The sequence below is a fragment of the Syngnathus scovelli genome, chromosome 10 (genome assembly GCF_024217435.2).
Source record: "Syngnathus scovelli strain Florida chromosome 10, RoL_Ssco_1.2, whole genome shotgun sequence".
Classification (NCBI taxonomy): domain Eukaryota; kingdom Metazoa; phylum Chordata; class Actinopteri; order Syngnathiformes; family Syngnathidae; genus Syngnathus; species Syngnathus scovelli.
This window is the reverse complement of record NC_090856.1, coordinates 3,560,204-3,579,159: the sequence shown is the minus strand read 5'-3', so window position 1 is coordinate 3,579,159 and position 18,956 is coordinate 3,560,204. Positions and strand designations below refer to the sequence as shown.

At 46.1% G+C, this 18,956-nt stretch overlaps 1 protein-coding gene across 2 annotated transcripts in view; it reads left to right on the top strand.

Annotated features, from left to right (window-relative positions):
• Positions 1-18,956, top strand: part of dab1a (DAB adaptor protein 1a) — an 89,735-nt gene that overhangs the window by 51,043 nt on the left and 19,736 nt on the right. For both annotated transcript variants that reach the window (XM_049725468.1, XM_049725449.2), the window contains 3 exons: positions 9,801-10,033; positions 16,670-16,809; positions 18,046-18,144. In XM_049725468.1, coding sequence (XP_049581425.1) covers positions 9,964-10,033; positions 16,670-16,809; positions 18,046-18,144 — 309 coding nt within the window. In that variant the 5' untranslated portion in view covers positions 9,801-9,963. The remainder of the gene's footprint in view (positions 1-9,800; positions 10,034-16,669; positions 16,810-18,045; positions 18,145-18,956) is intronic.

Here is an 18,956-nt window from a genome sequence, read left to right as displayed (position 1 = left end):
GGTGTTTTCCATCTTGACACTCGGATATGAGAAACGTTGAGAAAGAAATCAATAAAAAGTTTCAAGGGAGACATCGCTGAGTAACTTTTCAAACCAGAAGGCCTTAACGTAATGTTTTCAAGACATCATGATCCAAGGCGTACCACATCAACCTAATTATGCGTGTATTATTTCAGCGCCATGGCAACCGGAGGCGGAGCTACGAGTCATGAGCAACTACGTTTTGAGCCGATTTGATTTGGCTGTATTGTTGACCCGATCAATGAAAAGTGAGCCTCGTTATTATAAAATCACGGTACTTGGCAAAAATCATTTTTTGGCTTAGTAAGTACAGTGTCAACATGGGGGGTCCTTCTTTGCGGCGCAAGTCCATTTCTGTCTCTCCGTCTTTCATGATGAGACCGGCACTCCTCGCAGCATGAGCTAGAGATGCTGCAAAAGCACTCGTCTGCGTCTTCTTAGAACATTTTAAAATAAGCATGAAGTGAAAGCAGCATGACGCATCCCTTCAAGAAGGTGTTCCACTCTGTTGCTGTTTTGTCACTACTGCCATCTTTTTTTTTTTGAACGTGTAATTATCAACCACACTGCTTGCACACTCCACAGGGAACGTGCTGGCTTGTTTGCTCGTGTATGTATGCGCTCCGTTTCGAGGCCTTTTAGTCCCTGGAGGGAACCTGTAATACACAATATGTTTATTATTTTGCTCGTGCCGGTGAACAAATGCACAGGATCATACCGAGACTATTTTTCTCAAACCTCTAATATATACAGGAGAGGTGCAAAAGTAGGTCTACAGTAGGATCACATGGGTGAAAGCAGAATAGAATAGTATGATGGATTTATTTTTTGTGCTATTTCTACTTTTCGAAACTGCAGACCTACTTTTGCACCTTTTGAACTTGTAGGTGTACAAAAAAAATGTCCCATCCATCCATCCATCCATCCATCCATCCATCCATCCATCCATCCATCCATCCATCCATCCATCCATCCATCCATCCATCCATCCATCCATCCATCCATCCATCCATCCATCCATCCATCCATCCATCCATCCATCCATCCATCCATCCATCCATCCATCCATCCATCCATCCATCCATCCATCCATCCATCCATCCATCCATCCATCCATCCATCCATCCATCCATCCATCCGGTTCTTTCGCCGCCGGATGGCGCGGGTCAATCCAACAGCTAATCTGCCACTGACGGCTGTAATCTCTTAAAACACTCGCAATCCAGCAGCAGTGCCGGGATTAGCATCTGCAGACACACACACACACAGACACACACACTTGTGCGCACATTTTGGGCGCACAAGAGAAAAGCGCAAACAAACACCAGCCAGTATATTACCCACTTAAAAACCCGCCAGCAAGTGGCAACGCTGTAGTCCTTATTCAACGAGCGCAGCGGCTAATGAACACGAGCGCCGGTGGGGGAGTTAGCGTCGTTAGCGTCGCCGCTGATGGCGCTCACTCAGAAACTGCAGCGGGGGGGGGGGGAAAGTTGCAGAGGAGCAACCAATAAGGCAAAGATGTTTCCCTTGGAGGATTTAGTCTTTGTATCTCTCCTCCTCTTCCTTCCTTTCACTTACTAATTAATTTCCAAGCCCGCATCTCCTCTTTGTTGTCGATATTAGACGCGCTTCAATAGCAGCGGTTAGCAACGTTTCTGGCAGCACCTAATTTAGCTTCTATCCAATCAACATTGGCGGTGCCATCAAAGGGCGGGGTTTCAGATTAAATCAGGAAGTGACTCAAATAATCCAATATGTAATCCAGTAGCACCTTGGATTTTTCCATGCGTCCTGTCCACGTGATGCTACTTAGTTTTGAGACCTTCATGATTTTGGTAAACGGCGCCCCACTGATGGACTGTGCCGATGTTGACATATGTTGAAATACCAAAAGAGCGTGCTCTTGATAATGTCACCGTGCTTCCTGTTGACCGCAGCATGCCGCCCTCCGTGTAACACCGATGACATTTTCCTTTTTAGCCTTGTTTACTGGCACACACGTAAGAGGATTTGACCCGCGTAAATACACATTAGCGGCACGCTAACAAAGACCCAGGCCCTCCCCCGTGTGTACACACCCCAAATCAGAACCGCCAGAGACAGTTAGCGACGTGCGGCTTTAGAAGCTTTAGAAGCTTGTAAGCGTGCGTTTATTATATTAGTCAAGCTTTTTTTTTTTTCGACGAGGAATAAAGCGACCCGGTGCCGTCGATTTCACGTGTTTGCAAAGTAGCTTAAATCTCGTCTCGCGCAGTGGCAACACCAGCTCATCCCGACACGCCGACGAAATGACTCCGTTTATTTGCCACTAATGAAGTTATTAAAGTTTGCTAGCAAACAAAATAAGTAGCAATTACAATTTTTATGAGTTTATTGATTATCTGAAAAATACACATTGTAAAGGTTTCATAATTCTAGCTGCTACAGATCGCTTTTTTTTTTTAGGTCGCAAGGTCGAAGCTAGCTATTAGCTATTTTTCAGACGCGCTCATGATATGAATGCCAACAACAAATGATCAGGCTGCTATTATGCAATTGTAATTACGCTAGATTGCAATAGCGTTCACTCAACTCTCCATTTTTGTTAAGATGTAATTTGCTGTCTTTTGTCCATCGTGTTTTGAATTTCAAATATTACTTACAACTTGGCTGCCGTGAAATAGTGTCGGCCTCCCCGGTGGGTACAAAGAGCATCTAGCCGCGATATATTCAAATGAAAGCTTACAATGGCAAGGTTGAGGACAGGGTGGCATGTGTGTATGCGCCTTTTCTCCATAATTGCATCCGCTCCCTTTTCGTATCTGTACATTAGAATGGGCGGCTTTCAATTAGCGCTACAGATAACAGCGGCTCTCCGTCGTAGCGCTCTGATTAGCACGATAAGTCACTTTTTGAAATGAGGGGCGTTAAAGGACCACCCATTCAGCCTCGGGGTCCGTTGCGTGTGTGTGCGGAGCTGGATTCATGGAAACAGTGAGTGGTTAAACTGATTTGATTGGTTTCTGTGACGTGTGGCGAGAGGAGTCGTGGCTGATTGAAGTGTCCGATGCTCAAGCCCTTCTTAAATTTACTGGATTGTGACATCACAACGGCAAAACCACTAGATTGGAGTTACTGACCAGAGTAAATTGAAGCCTTGAGGATGAAGTGCTGCCTCCGCAAGTGAAAATATAAGCCCCGCCTTCCTGGTATCATGGCAACGGAAGCTTTTTTAGATGATAGATGTGCCAAGATGGTGGAAATTACACACTCTGACTTGGTTCTCGATTGTAAATGGATCCTCGATCGAGGTTTTATGGTGATTCAAACCCCCCACCACCACCTTCTCTCCTACTCTCTCGAGAAGGACTTAATGATCCTGGGTCTGATGAACGGCTTCTAGAATTTGTGCTGCAGGGGAGATTCGGAATCCTGCATATCTGCCGGACATGCCCGGGATTGGACCTCCTCACCGGAGTGGATTGACCCCGAGCAATTTATTAGCCTCGCTGCAGACATTCATCACATGCGTGCCCTCAGGGACACGCATGTGCACACACGCGTGCAATAATGCAACAGGGCAGCACCTGGAAAAGGTCGGATTCTTCTGAATGTTGACCACGTTGCTGAATTCAACTTTTCCCAACATTTGAAAAATCGGATTCGTTGACTTTGTGATTGTTTTTTGGGTCAGAATATTGTGGATAAATTTTAGCGCCTGATCACAGTTTGATGTTAGCTCGTTAATAATCGACAAACATTTTGTGGCTAATGGTCGATTTTAAGGAAATGATCAATGGTGGCTAATTAATTATTAACTAAATATATAATGTATTTTTTTGATTTACTGAACTAGATAGTGTTTTTTGTGGTCGAATTCTCCATTGCATTCTCCATGCAAGCCCATTTTCTCTTGTTGTTCCCACCTGCAACCTGATCTTCTCACTTGCTCCCATCACCATTCAGTCCACTCCACACTGCATTAGCGCCGCAGCCAGCCGGCGTGCGTGCGTGCACGAGCGAGCGCATATCAATGCCCTCGCATACGCCCGCAGCTACTACTGTACTCTATCTTAATCTGCAGTCTATTAGCATATTCGCAGTTTGTGTTTTTCTGCCAGTGGAGGCATCTGACAGGCCAATTTCACAGCAGCGTCGGCTTCCATCTCGCTCCGGGCTTCCGGCGAGAAGATAGGGAAGGTTGAAGGGGGAGAAAAAAAAAAGAAAAAAAAAGCGCTCAGGTCTTTGCCTTCCAACTGTTAGCCTCTCATCGCATTTACCTGCATGAATAAAGATTCTCTTTAGAAGCCACCTCCAGGGCGACATCGCAACAATGAAGAAGAACCCTTTATTATATTGTCACGATTGCTGTCAAGATGCTTTTGTTTGTGTGGCACCGTATCGCTTCAGCAGTTATCTCCAGGCACTTTCCACTTTCAGACGGTCAAGGACTCGTACATTTTATGGAGTGGTGCCCTGAGATGCAAGTTTAAGTCGTTCCGTGACCACGCTTGAAGTCGAATGTGCTCCACAGGGGAGTTAGCCGGGGCTCGAATTGGCATCGTCCCTATTAAAATGAATGGAGTAGCCTCCCGAAAACCAACAGTTGAGTTCCACACTGTTTTATGGCGTTCCACAGGGTTCAATTCTGGGGCCTCTGCCGTTTTCATTCTTTCTGCTGACCGTCAAATCGGCAAAGATACTTTGTCATCGAGGCCGCAACGTCAAGTTGTGCCAAAAGTACTGAAACATTGAAGAAGCATTCAAAAAGTTGAGACAAGGTCAGTTTAGGTTGACCCGCAAATTACAATTTAGTTCATTGTGAAATATCACCCAGAAATCCAATACCATCCCCTAATTTTTTTCTTCGTAGTCTTTTTGTCACTTTTAATCCCCACTGGTATATTTTACACTCAGCCTTCTTCTTTATTGCTCTTTTGTCTTTATCAATCTTTGTCCTCTTCCCCCCCCCGTCCGGTGTCTGTGCTATCGTTAGCGGCACAGTGCTATGATGGATGGCGCCGAGAGGCCAGGACATTAACGGGCTGGGACGCTGCCGTCATTACCTGTACACACACACACACACACATAGTCTTGGTGTTTCCACTGATGGCAGCCAAAGCACGTATAGAACAAATGGTGACATTGAGTTGCTCACCAAGAGTGTGGTGTTTGGAAATAAGATTTATTTTGACGTTAAATGGGCTGTTCTCCCAGGAAACCAGAGCGATTTTGTGATTTCCAATACAGCATTGAGTTGGCATTTTTTTGTTTTGTGGTGTAAATGGAGCATGTTTTGCTCGACGCTGAATAAGGTATTTTGAATTTAATAATTCGAAAAAAAGGGGAAAAAAGTTGAATTTTTCGGCTCAATGTCGTTGTTGTGAAAGTGGAAAGCATTTATGTTGTTTTTTGAGGCACATGTATTTTGGGGGCAAAAAATGTTTGAATGCTAAAACCTTGCCCCTGTCTGTGCCACACACACACACTTAAGCTTTTTTTCAGGATTTTTTTTTTGTATTGACTCTGGGCCCCCCACTGGGGAGCAAATGGCGATGTTCCGTGCTCCCTGGGAGAGTTCACGCCGACCGACTGATGGACCGCAGGGTGTTAAAAGGTTCGCTTTTTTTCCCCAGAGCTGCTTCACCTCCAGGAGGACATTTCCGCGTTTTGCTTTTATGTGCATTTGTGTTGGAGTTGGAGAAAAGTTCAAATCCTTCGTGGGTGGGTCTGTCTGCCACTCCATCTGTTGGTTGGACTTTCATTGAAAAAAAATCTCACTTTAGTTGGGTAGTCAAGTGACATGAGCGCGGGATGTTTATTGATTTTTTTTTTTTTTTTTTTTTTTTTTTCTGCGCTCTCGTCCAAGCTGATTAAGGCTAGCAGGTCCCGCGGTGCAGTGGCCGCATTCCTTGTCATCTCCTTCCAATATGTTTATTTTTATTCTTTGATCATGGAAGGCCACTATTGATTTCCAAGCCTATCCAGTCAGACAAATGATTTCTGGTGGTCATTTCGTCAATTTCCCTTTCGCTTTGTGAGACGCTGTCGCTCGGTAAGGAAGCGAGGTGTCTATCGATTTTTGAACTCCATCCAAATTGAGACAACGCCGGGGTTCACACAGACACACACACACAGGGGGAAATGGGACATTGTCTTTGTGGAACTTTTCCAAACTACCTTCAAATGTTGCTTCCTTGTTTGACAGCAATTTTGCAGTGAAACATGAAATCCGTTTTTTCTTTTTTTTTGCATGTTGGATTGTTGGAAATAACGTAAACACAAAGTAGAGCAACAGGAGTTTTTCTTTCTTTCGATCGCTCTTCATCTATTTGGATCTGTCTGCCTGCGGCGACGCCTTGAGAGGCATGTGGCAAGTCAGCGTGTGTGTGTGTGCACACGTGCGTGTTTTTGCACAGCCATGATTAAGAGTTTTGAATAATTGATGATTGCATCCCTCATTAAGTCCCAGTTGTGCTGCTGCAGGCTCCCCCGCTCTATTTTTACGCCCAACAATTGTGCTCCATTCCACTTTACAGATGGAGTCGATCCATCACTCACTTTAGGCGCGGCCGAGGGGTGGAGGGGGCATTGAGTGGCCATCGTTAGCAGAGCGTGACTTCCATGACGATGACATTTTTGCAAACTACGATTACTACCCGCAATTTAAGAGCCGACGAACGAAATCGCCTTTCGTCCGAGTCATGTGATCAAACGGTACGGCCGCCTGTTAATAACTGACAGCTATTCGGTACGTCGGGCAAAGTTCAGCCATGGTGCCGCGTCCAGCGGGTAACTTGACTTGCTGAAGAGACACTCGTAAGTTGTGGTTTCTTGATTCCATATCTCCCCTCTTCGAGTAGTACGTTTTGCTCACCTGGTTGAGGTAGTCCTTCAAACGTTGGCTTGGATTAATTTGGTTGCACTTGAATTATGGTGTTTGACAATCTGTCCGTATGTTGCTATTCTGAAATAGGATCTCGATTCTCAAATGGCAATGATGGTGATACTCTGTAATGGACTTATGTCGGGACTAAACTGGCTTTGGTTATTTCAAAAATAATGTTGAGCAGATCATATCGCATACATTGACGGGCATAACCTTTAGCACGCGCAGACACCTGGATTATTCATCTACAAGGGTGTGGAGCTGTACTGATAATAAGCGTAAAATGTTCTCAGTAAAATGTTGAGGCTTCCTTAAGATTCAAGATGAACCAAATCTGCTTGTTTCACAAAACCGATATTTGTGCTCGGCCTAAAAATTGTCAAGAGATCATAAAGATGAGAATGCAAATCGAGAAACAGCTAATGTCCTCTCTCGTGTTCAATGATATTCCATCGTATCCCATCATGCCCCATTATGAGCCATTATGCTTCTTAGTATCTCAAAGTTTGTCCCATACTGTGCCATAATGTCCCGTGATTTTCCACTGCATCACATCGTGTACCACCTATCATGTCCATTCGTCCCACAATGTCCCCCCATTTAGTCCTCATTGGGTTCCATAAATGTTCCATTGCATCCACATGGAGTCTCCCATTAGATTTCCTATCATGTGTCTCATTTTGTCCCAAAGAATGGCCGGCTGTTGAACTTGTCGGACCAGGACTTTTCGTCCTGTCCCATCCTGGTTTGGTCCTCGTCTTCACTTACCGTTTCCAGGTATTGTCAACAGGGTCAGGACATGAAATGTCCCAAAACCTTCATCGTGATGAAGATGGAGAAAGTAGTAGTATTTCCGTTCGTCTGGCAGACTTTATTGATTTGTGGGCACTCGGCTCCCGTTGGCAGCATTTATGTGACACACACAGACACACACACACACAGATCCTGACATCGCCAGCCTGTTGGCAGCGTTCCATTTATGGACGTCCAATTTACGACGCTCTCTGGTCTGCTTGCCAGACTCGCCGGAAGGCGTGTTCACATCCCACTTTGACGCTACTTTTAGCTCAGACGCCCGCTCACTCACTTCCAGGTCAAAGCTCAGCTGCAACGCTAGTTATTAGGGATGTTCATCTCTAATCCCAAAAGCCGACGTGACCCTTTGCATTACGTGTAAAGCTTCTCCAGATGCCGTCGGATTCACTCCAATTATGATACGATTCAATCCATTTAAGATACGATTCACTCCAAGGTATTATCAGTTCCAGTTACTTTCTGATACCGTCCACATATTGCGATCGTGTTACCGATTATTCTAGTTAACTGCAGATCCGATAGTATCCATTTCAATTTGATACAGTTCGCCCCGGTTATAATACGATTGGTTCCGAACGTGATTCGATTCACTCCAATTATGATCGTACGATTCACAGGCCATTGCATTATAGATAATTGTGATGATGTATCAATTTTTTTTTTTTTTTTCAAACCAACTGGTGATATCTTAAGATGGATTGCGTCGCACTTCCTCGAAGAGCTCAAAGGCTTTTGGGAGCGGGTTTAGATATCACTCTGTTCCTCCTTCTGGGGACTGTGGCTCAGAAGCAGCATTGTGTCTTCTTCTGGCTTTCTCCGGAGGAACGAGCATATGTCTGGAGCCAAGGAGACATCTGGAGACCGGCTCGGTGGCACATTTTTACCACTTCTTTGCCGCGGACTAGCAGATGTTGTGTTTGCAATGTGTTGGGTGGTGGTGTAGAAGCCTGAAGTCTTCATTGGAATTTTATAAAAGCTTCACATGGGGGACCTTAAGGTTTCTCTTGTCCAGCCTTAGTGTGTCTGTGTTTCCTGATCCAAGTGGAGGAATTGACCGAGCCACCTTTCGTCACAGCCGGTTTTGGAAAAGCTTGCGCTCGAAGGGGGGGCAATGAAGAAAATTGGAGGACACAAAGGCGAGAGTGAGGAGGAGTGTGGAAGGAGGTTTTACGCTCCATGCTTTCTCTCCAGATTTGACTTCCTTTGGCTTCCCATTTGCCCACCCCCCACCCCACCGGGTTCATTATGTCTTCTCTGTTCCCTCACCCTTTACTTTTCTTCCCACTCATCTCTCTTCCCTCTAACCTCTCTCTCTCTCTCCATCCATCCATCCATTTGCTGGAGCAGCCCCGCAGATAATGCCTGTAATTGGAGTGACTCGCACTTTTCCAGTGTGTTTGGACCAGATAAAGAATATTGTCAGCGTTTTGCCGACACGGCCTCGGCTGGTGGAATTAAATGGACTCTGTTCTGTTCTGTCGGCAGCAAATTAAAAGGCTCTCAATTCATCTGCTCTCGCCCGAGGCTTACAGGGGGCCCTTCTATTCACATAGAAACGTAGTCGACGGGGATGTGGCGGTGGGGGGGTTGGGAGATTCTCTCAAGGAGTGCCGAGCGCTTTTCATTTCCTTCAAGTCTGCACTCGAGCAAGGGTAGATGGAGAAGAAGAGGTCAGGGCTGATGTTTTAAGGAGAACTCCTATGCGTGGTGATTTAATCACTTATCCCATCACCTGGAAACTCTTGACCGCATCAGCGGCGTATGACTTTTATTCACGGCGAGCTGTCTGCGGAGACACTTTGTAGACTATAACTACAGTAGACGATGCCCTCAGCGTCAAGGGCGGGTGGAGTCCGGGTCGTGTTTCGTAACACCTTCCGCTGTTACTGAAGCGGCAGTCGTGGCGAGACGCGTTATTAGGAAGTGTTGAGCGTGGTCTCCGCACGCCGTCGTTACCACGGGCAACATGCACTCAAGGCCCAGTCGAGCAGCTCATTGTTATGCTGGCCAGCAGTCAAAACGAGCTCACCCTAAAGGGAGGGGCAAATATTGTTTTCCCTTAACTCATTTTTTATTTTTATTTTTTATCCAGCTCGGCGTGGGTGTACGCCGGACATTGCATCAGGGCTGAAGCCCCGCCTCCCTCCCTCCCATGAGCCCGTGTGCCCAGACACGCACACCCGGCGCCGCCACGCCACGCACGCACGCGCACCCGGCGCCCACGCACCTAACCCAACCCGGTCGGAACCTGGAGGATGTCAACGGAGACGGAGCTCCAGCCGGCCGTCCGTCCCGGCACCCTCAGGCGGGACTCCAGGAGGAAAGGTACTGCAAACTTGACCAGTGTGTGTGTGTGTGTGTGTGTGTTCAGGGAGATTTATATGGAGCAGGTAGATCCCCACAGCAGGTGTGTGTGTGTGCGTGTGTGTGTGGGGCCAAAGTTGGCCCAGCTGCTTGTTGGCACCTGGCTAACTGTGTTAGCGGCACATAGCACATTCTCACTAAACAACCTGGCTGATGGAGCACCAAAAAAATACTCCACACGGCTGCAGCTGACTCACAAGCACGCACACACACACACACACACACTGCAGGTGGCAGGTGCGTGCACGTGTGTGAATGCGAGCAGGCGCCCCTTATGTCCTATTTAGAAGCACCTTTGTTTCGCCACAATGGAAATCATGTTCATCATTCATACTGCTCTCTATAGTTGAGGGAGATCAAGACACATTCTCACCTTTGCGCACTTACACACACGTACACACACACACACACACACACACACACACACTAGGCTGGGATGAAGCCCAGAAGCGCGTATGAGAGGTAAGATTAATGTTTTGCCTTCAGCATTGAGACTTGGGGGTGCTTTAACATCTCCTGTTTGCCTTTTCACTTCCAAACACACATGTACACACACGAGTACCGCCAACCTTGTGTCAGTGGGTGAAATAAATATTTAAAAAAAGATCAGAAATGAAGCCTTATGTCAGATGAAAATACGAATGTAATGTGTAAGATGTAAAAATTAAAAATAGGGAAAAAAAAACTAATTTGTAAACTATGGAAATCATAAAATAGATGTAAAATAAATGGATGTAAAAACAAACCGATACAAAAATTAAAAGTAGAAAGAAGTCTTAATAGCTTATCTAAAAATGCAGATTAAAAAAGATTTGTTTAAAACAAAAGTCTTATCTCGCTGTGGGAACTCATCACTCCCCTCATCTGGGTCATTCTGTCTCGTACACGCACGCACGCACGCACGCACACGCCGCAATGTGATGAAAGTGCGGCGCAACACAATCGAGAACAGTCAAGTTAGCGAACGCTGCTCTTGTGCGCATGACGCACACGGGCGTCACGCAGATGTCGCTAAATTGCTCCTCGTCATCTCATGAAATGAAAATAGCCCATATGGAGGAGGATCCCTTGCAGCTCGCTCCTCTTCCTCCTCCTCTTCCTCTTCCCCCTGACTGCTAAATGACCTTGCAATGACGAGCAAAGAGACTAATGTGAGGCAATCTCCCGTCTTTTGTCTGGCAGCTCTGCTTTGAATGACAACGAACCAGCGTTGCGCTCCGGCACTTCCTGTTTTATTTATTCATTTTATTTTTTTTTACTTTCTGTGGCACCTCACTTCTTTTTTTTTTTTATTCAATTACCATGACAAAGAAAAAGATAACCCTTGGATTTTGTCGTTTTGAAGGAGAGGGGATTTTTTGTTTTTTTTGTTCTTACTAGTTTGACACGACGGCCGATGGGTCGCTCCTATTATTAGCGGTCAAGCGCTTCTCGAAGTCGAGCTTAATCCTCGCTAAATCCGTAGAGATTGGGACCCCATCTCACGCTCGAAATTGCTTCTGAATGCCCAATGAGGCAACATTTGACACTTCTTGAAAAGTTTTGAAAAGGAATGGCTGCTGTCCAGGCAACCAGGTTCTGAAGTATCTGGAGCCATCAACCTAATATTTGTCCCCTGGGAATTCTTGGACACAGACAGTATTTTAAATTTCAATTTGCATCCTCCTTGAGAGGTAATCAGATCTGTTCCCGCCAATCAAAGTCGAGATGGAATTGAATTGGCTCAGCGCTGCTGCGGTTGTCATTGTTGGCCAGAAATGGATACGGGCCGACCCCCAAAAAAAAAATCGAGTAAAGGCACATTGTGTGACGTCTTCTTTTATTGACGTCAAAAACATTCCACCCATCACACACAAATATACGGAACTAAAAATCTAATTTGACCATTGGACAATATGTGTGTGTGTCTTAATGGAGTGTGTATGATAGTTTGCACACGTCACAATCGTCTCAGTGTGTTCGCTTCCTCCGCCGCATTACTAACGACGGTCACCATAGCAACAGTTGGCTCCCCGCACATCATTTGCACAAAAAGGAGAAAACATCCGAGTCTCTCTCACACACACATGAACACACACTCAATGGAGGACAATACACAAATGAGTTCTGAAAGGACATTTCTTTGTGTGATATTGACAAGCTTGACAACAGAGCAGGCCCACAAGACTCTTAAGTTGTGTCCTCGGTGGAAATGTTTTGAACTGAAAAAGTAGCAACAAGTCTTTTGCGGGGGTTTCGTAATCCATGCAGGGTCTATGGTAATTCTGGTCCAACTCATTTGTGACCCTCATGAAGGAAGCACTTTGCTCTCGGCATGAAAAGACAACTGTTGGATTTTGAGGAGATACCTGATGCGCTTAGAGAAAGTGACACACACGCACACACACACTTTGCATGCCTCTTGTAATGATTGTCACGGTGCACGAGTGGCCCGCGGTGCAGGCCCGTAGGGGGAGCGGATTCAGTGTTGCATGACAGGATGAGGATGTCTTGTGTTTTTTTTCTTTTTTTTCTCCCGAATCCCACTGTGACAGCTTGTCAGGAGGCGGACGGCACACAGGTGCACACACAAACATCACAAACAGTCATAAATACGCATTGCCGGCATTTTGCCCTTGGTGATATTTTATATACGGCGTATTAAATTTAGCGACAACCATTCCAAATGTTGTGTAACTTTGGGTTGGACTTTTAAAAAAAAAAAAAAAACAACAGATTTTTTTTTTTAAACACGAAACAGACTACTCAGCGCATCTCGTTGCGGTTTGAACACTGAAATAAGCTCAAAGCAGCAGCGAGATGAGCCGTTTGATTCTTTGACTCGGCGAGACGCTCGAGGTGTTTCCTCAAATTCGATGTTAAGAAACAACAATTAGCACCTTCTAAAAATAAGCCACGTACCGCTTTGTGGCTACATAACAACGAGCGGCGGCGGCGGGAAAAAAACATCTGCGGCAAGCCGATCTAAGGCAGAGAGTCTCTTCAAGTCTGTGCCGGTGACAAAATAAAATCAAAGTATCTTTAATCAACATGTGAAAAAAGAACTGTTACCAAAATGTGCTTACAGCTCCGTTGAGAGCCATTAAACAAATTCGACATAAATTAAAAAACAAAATGGCGTCATTAGCATATATTTTGCTTTACGTGTTAGCATTAAGCTAGCAGACTTGAATGAACACGTTTTATGTTTAGTTCGAAAATAAACTTCAATTGGAAGCGATAATTAAGAAGCGTTGGGTTATTTCTGGGAAAAAATTGGGAATTTGGTTTCTGTCTGTCACAGCCAAAGTACCACCCAAAAAAAAAAAAAAAAAAGAACCCACATGAATGATGAACCGTGATAAAATATGGGAGCGCTTGTACTGAATTTTTTATTCAGGACAGGCCACGAAGGAAAGTCGCAATGCCATATTTGAAGGAACCTTTGAGTTGTGTTTCTTGACATCATCAAACACCTTCAAATGAAACCTCCAATGGCTGTGGCTCCTGAACTGGGAACGTAGTAGCTGTTGCTTCATTTCACAAATGGACACAGGAGAGTCAAACTCAGGAAAACACCATGGCACTGCCGCACGCATCAAGAAATGCCTCTCGGGAGCCAACTGTCTCCACAATTTAAAAGTGCCGTCTATCGGCTCCTTCTAAAACGACCTTGACATCAGGGTGCGTCTGATCCAGGGCCGCAAAGCAGGGAGCCGTTGCCTCGGGGGCGCCTTTGTGACTGACTCGCATTTGAACTCGTGTGGTCCGGAGGTCAGTGCGGCAGGTGGTGAAGTTTGGAAAACAAAATGATATCAAATACAAAACTGGCTGAAGGAAATTTAAGAATTGACATCAATGCTAGCTGTCTTTGTTAATAAAAAAAAAAACAGCAGTGAAATGTGAAACCGTTTTCATGAACACAACAGCAATCACGTCTCGGCGCCATAAAGAAAAAAGCGCCGGCGTCAGCAAACGAGCGAGGCAATTTGTTTCCTCGATGAGTCGCACTTTATCATCGCATTTTACACTCGCCGTCGCTCATTTGCATACGCGTCTCGTCAGTCAAGTGCCAGCTTTTATGCGCTAAATCAATCTTGCTGGCCTGGAACCGGATTTTCCTTTGTGGGGGCTCGGAACGTGGCGCTTTATCTCCGGCGAGGTGAAATCACGCACAGACGCGCAAACGTTGGGCATCGGAGCGGGATTGATTGCAAGGCCGTCGAGTGTTGCTCGGGAAGCGGCCCAGCTGCGGTTGCATCTGGAGCTCTTGGGTACTAAACACCACCTGCCAGAAAAAACACGCAACTGCTGAAAAAACGACAAGTGCGCACATTTCCAGAGGCCGGATCATGGCTAATCCCAGATTTGCAAAGAAAGCTCAGTGGCTAACGCTTGTAACTGCGGGCGACTGGGCCCTTGGTCTCGAATGTCTAATAAATATAATGAGCAAGACCATTAAGCATCATTGAGCTTACTTTTTGCTTCTGTTTACGAGCTGGGTAATTTTATTTTTGTTTTTTTTGCACTGCTGAAGTTAGCAAGACATGTAATTAACACCGGTCATGTAATTGACTGAGAAACCAATCGCAGAAATTATATAGAATTTAAAATAATTCGCTACACTCATTCTGATGTGCACTCCTTGGCCACCGGGGGCAGTGTAAGACTTACAAAATGTAGTGGGGACTCAGCTCCTCTCTTGGCTTCTCAGTGCAGCACTAGTATTAGTGGTTCCTAGCAGGGGATAAAGAATATAAGAATAAATTATTTTAAGGTCTCCCTGTACAAGAATGATATAAACATTATATGGGCTTCTGACAAGTGCACCCCAGGGCTCTTTAAGCAAAGAATTAATGGCCGAACCTTGAGGGCAAGGCCAAAGGTGAGCTATCATGGAGGGCAAGGTGCGATCGCAATGCATGATGGGCAAAATGCAATTCCATGTGTGTGTGTGTGTGTGTGACAACGTTGATGGAGAAGCCTGCTGGATGAGAGTGATGCATTGAACGAACAGGAGGTTACAGTTGCTGGGGGCGACGCCCGGGGCTTTCCTGAAGGGCCCGACTGTACTCTACCTGCCATCGATCACAAGTGTGTGTGCATTTGGATGTGTGTGTGTGTGCCAAAGGGGCTTCTGCCTGTCATAACGCTCTAATCCTGAGTGACATCTATCCAGGGAGGCCTTGCTCATTCAACCATTCATCACCATCCATCCTCTTCTTCATCTCCCCACTCCCGTATGTGTCCTTGTGTGTGTATATGTGTGTGTATGCCCCCCCCCCCGTTGAGCATCAGCCATGACTGGCACATTGGCAGATTCCCTCAGTGTTCACTTCTGTGTTACTTTGAAGGTAGAGACGTCAGTTGGTGTGTGCGTGTGCACGCACGAGTGCTGACCTGTCGAGCAGCAGCCGCGAGTGGCACGTTGGCAGTGTTCGCTTTGTGTAACGGTGTGTTTCTGTGAGACGTGATCTGTTTGCGCATGTGTGGGGAGGAGGAGGAGGATGAAACCAAAGATTCTTTCATTAGTTCTCTTTGACACTCGGCGGGCGTCACGGCAGTCGCACACATTTAATATTACCAGATACGACCGTTTTTTTCCCCCTACTTTTGACACACACGTACACACGCGTGCCTCTTTTTTTTTTGACCATTAAAAATAGCACCAGTGATAAAATAATAGAAGCCACAGTTTTTGATGTCAAACTAAAAATTGAAAAACAAATGCCAGAAAAGCTTCACATTTTTTTGCCAAGCAACACTGGCAACAATCCGAGAGGAGGGAGGGGAGGAGGGGGGGGGGGAATACCTTCATCGCCCACCACCACCGCACGACCTTCGAAGGGTCACGTCGTTAATGTGTCGATGTTTCATCCGAGCCCCCCCCCCTGCATTATCACGAACGACGGCGCGTGGGCACTCGTTGGCTTTACCTGCTGATTTAGAGCCTTTACGGGAGCAGAATGAAGATTAAAAACATTAAAAGGGTTTCCCCTCCTGTCAGTGCTGCGTGAATGTATTACTTAACAGCGCCTCGGGCCAAGGAAGAAACTATTACGCCGAGAGTTACGATTTTATTACATCGGAGCTTGTAAGCATCACGCTACATGCGCAAAATATTTACAGCGTTTTTTTTTTTCCTCGTTTTTAATGTTACAGCTGTATTCCAAACGGGAATTAATTAGCTTTGAAAGATTTATAAAATGTCATCGCGTCAATATTTCAGACCAGGACCAACTCATGTCTAAGTGACCCAATATTTTTGACAATATATTGCGCAGGAACAATAACAGAGGACTTCCTCCTCCTCTTCATGTCCTTGTGTATTCAGCACGAGCAGGTTCAACACGGGGCCGTCATGGCCGCCACTCGCGCAACGCTGACATTCTCACACAATGGACGAGATAAGAACGGAGGAAAAATAAATGTTCACACGAAGCGTATTGATCCGTGTCATTCATCGAATGGCACATAACATTACTGTTTTTTTCTTTTACACAACTCGGATCAGGGATGGTCTTTTCTGCTGTACGGGATTCATTACCCACAAGGTAAAAGATGATGGAAGACCTTGAACGCCAGGTTTTGTGTGTGTGTGCGTGTGTGTGTGTACAGGGCAGGATCGCAGCGAAGCGACGCTCATCAGGCGCTTTAAGAGCGACGGCGTCCGCTACAAGGCGAAACTCATCGGCCTGGACGAGGTCACAGCGGCTCGCGGGGACAAACTCTGTCAGGACTCCATGATGAAGCTCAAGGTAAGAAGAATACTTACATTGATTTTTTATTTTTTTTCTTCTTCCACAAATTCCATCAAAGAGAAGAACATGAAGAGGCGAGGTTAGCTATGAGAGCGAGGGCCACGTGGAGTGAAAGTCTCATTTGCAAGGACGGCAATAAGTACAGGCAGAGGAAGACAGATGGGCTAGTTAGCAAGAAAAGGGAAGCGGCGCTGGAGAATAATTCGGATGAGAGGTGAGTGAGGAAGATGAGAGGATGAAGATGGATGAGGAAACTCGTAATTTAATACTGGCAATTGGCCAAAATATAGCCCCTTATACTGCTCGGCCATTGAGGGATGTAGCTTCTGTCACCATGACAACCAGGGGGCGGAGCCTAAGATTTTTTGGACCGTCATCATTTCAAGTGTATGCATAACCGTGGACTTGATCCGGTGAGTTGGTCTAGAAGTTGGAAGAGCTCGATTCATTATTTCTCCTACAGGATGTGTTTGAATTGGGAGGAAAAAAAGCTTGAGGTGGCAAAAGGTTCCAGACGAGGAGAGACAGCTCATTGATCAAACGCCTCTCCTCCTCCTCATTTAGGGCTACGGCAAATCCATCAAGAGCTTTTCTCTGATCTCTTTCACCTTCTCTTTCATGCCAGCTGCTTTTCCCTCCTCCAAGACAAAGCGCAAACGCAGCTCAAGCTAACATCTCGCTCTCGTATAGGTGCGGTCGGGGCGCTTCATCAACGATGTGTCAATTTGGGCTATTGCCGCGGGTTATGTTTGCACCCAGCGTTGCAAATGAACTCTGGGCCCCCGCACCTGTCCTGTCTTATTCCGTCACTCGCTATTGATTTTGCAGCGCTGACTTTGATTCTTTGGACAGATCACTTTGTCATTTTTGGGCTTCACAAGACATCTGAGGAACAAATATGTCATGGTACAAAAAAAGATGGCCGCTTCTCCTAACTCACTAGCAGATTGGGTTATATTTTTGGATTTTGGATAGGCTGAAGAGTTCAATAGTCCATTCTTAGAAAATGTTAGTGGCAGCGGGATGGTACTGTGGGGAACACCGCTAACTCAGATATTGGAGGAGAATTTGAAAAAGTGTCTCTTTTGTCCGTTTGAATGAAGTAACGACAAACATGTTTCTTTACTGTTTGCTTTGATTCGTTCAGATCGTAGGCTCACTCACCTCTTAATTGACACGGGGTGCAAGTCAAGCATGTTTCAACACATCGAGCTGTCAATGTTCTGCCCTCAGGGTATCGCGGCAGCGGCGCGCTCCAAAGGAGAACACAAGCAGAAAGTGTTCCTCACAGTTTCCTTTGGAGGGATCAAGATCTTTGATGAGAAGTCAGGGGTAAGCAAACGGCTCCTTCCATTTTTGTGTGTGTGTTTGTTAATGGGTACGCCAACACACAGCGTTGTGTGTTTGCGCCGTTAATGAGGCATCTCTGGGCTAGCGAGGGGGGGGAGGCCCTGGGGGAAATCTGGAAGCCCTAATTGAAACCTTGCGAACAAGGCCAACAGTAGATGAGGGAACATGGCTGTCCCATTGTTTGCCTCTTTGCATACCACGCAACTTTTGTTTGCCGATTATCCTCCCCCTCTGCGTTTTTTTTTTAACTCGGTCAAGATCCCTCTCAATGACAAGTTGGGGAATCCGCCTGATACTGATGACAGTATTGATAGCCTCTTAGCATGTTATTGTTAGCATTGTAATAATAATGAAGATCACAACCTAGCGTAGCATTAGCATGTGCCGCAACGCGAGTTCCTGTCATTTCATCCGAATGACCGTGAATGAGGGCAAACGGCAACCCCCCCCCCCTCATTAGCCAAGGTGCTGATCCTGGAGATTTACACCTCGACGGCACGTAACTCAGAGGCGCGCCACCGGTCACCGGTGGCGGCCGTATTTCACGCCGCCGAGCTCATCCCGCCGGCAGTGTCGTCCGTCATGCCTCTTTTTATGTCCGTCGTCGGTCTTTGTCTCAGCCCCAAGAGATGCGGGGACGATGAAATAAAGACACGAGGAAGGACCAAGTCGGTGGGACGGGTGGGGAAGGGGCGAGCATATGTCAAAGTAAAGCCCCCCATAGGGAGACTTTGTCCTCTGTCGCCACACATTAATATTAACTCCAGTGATACGCCGTCCTCACTATCAGTCCT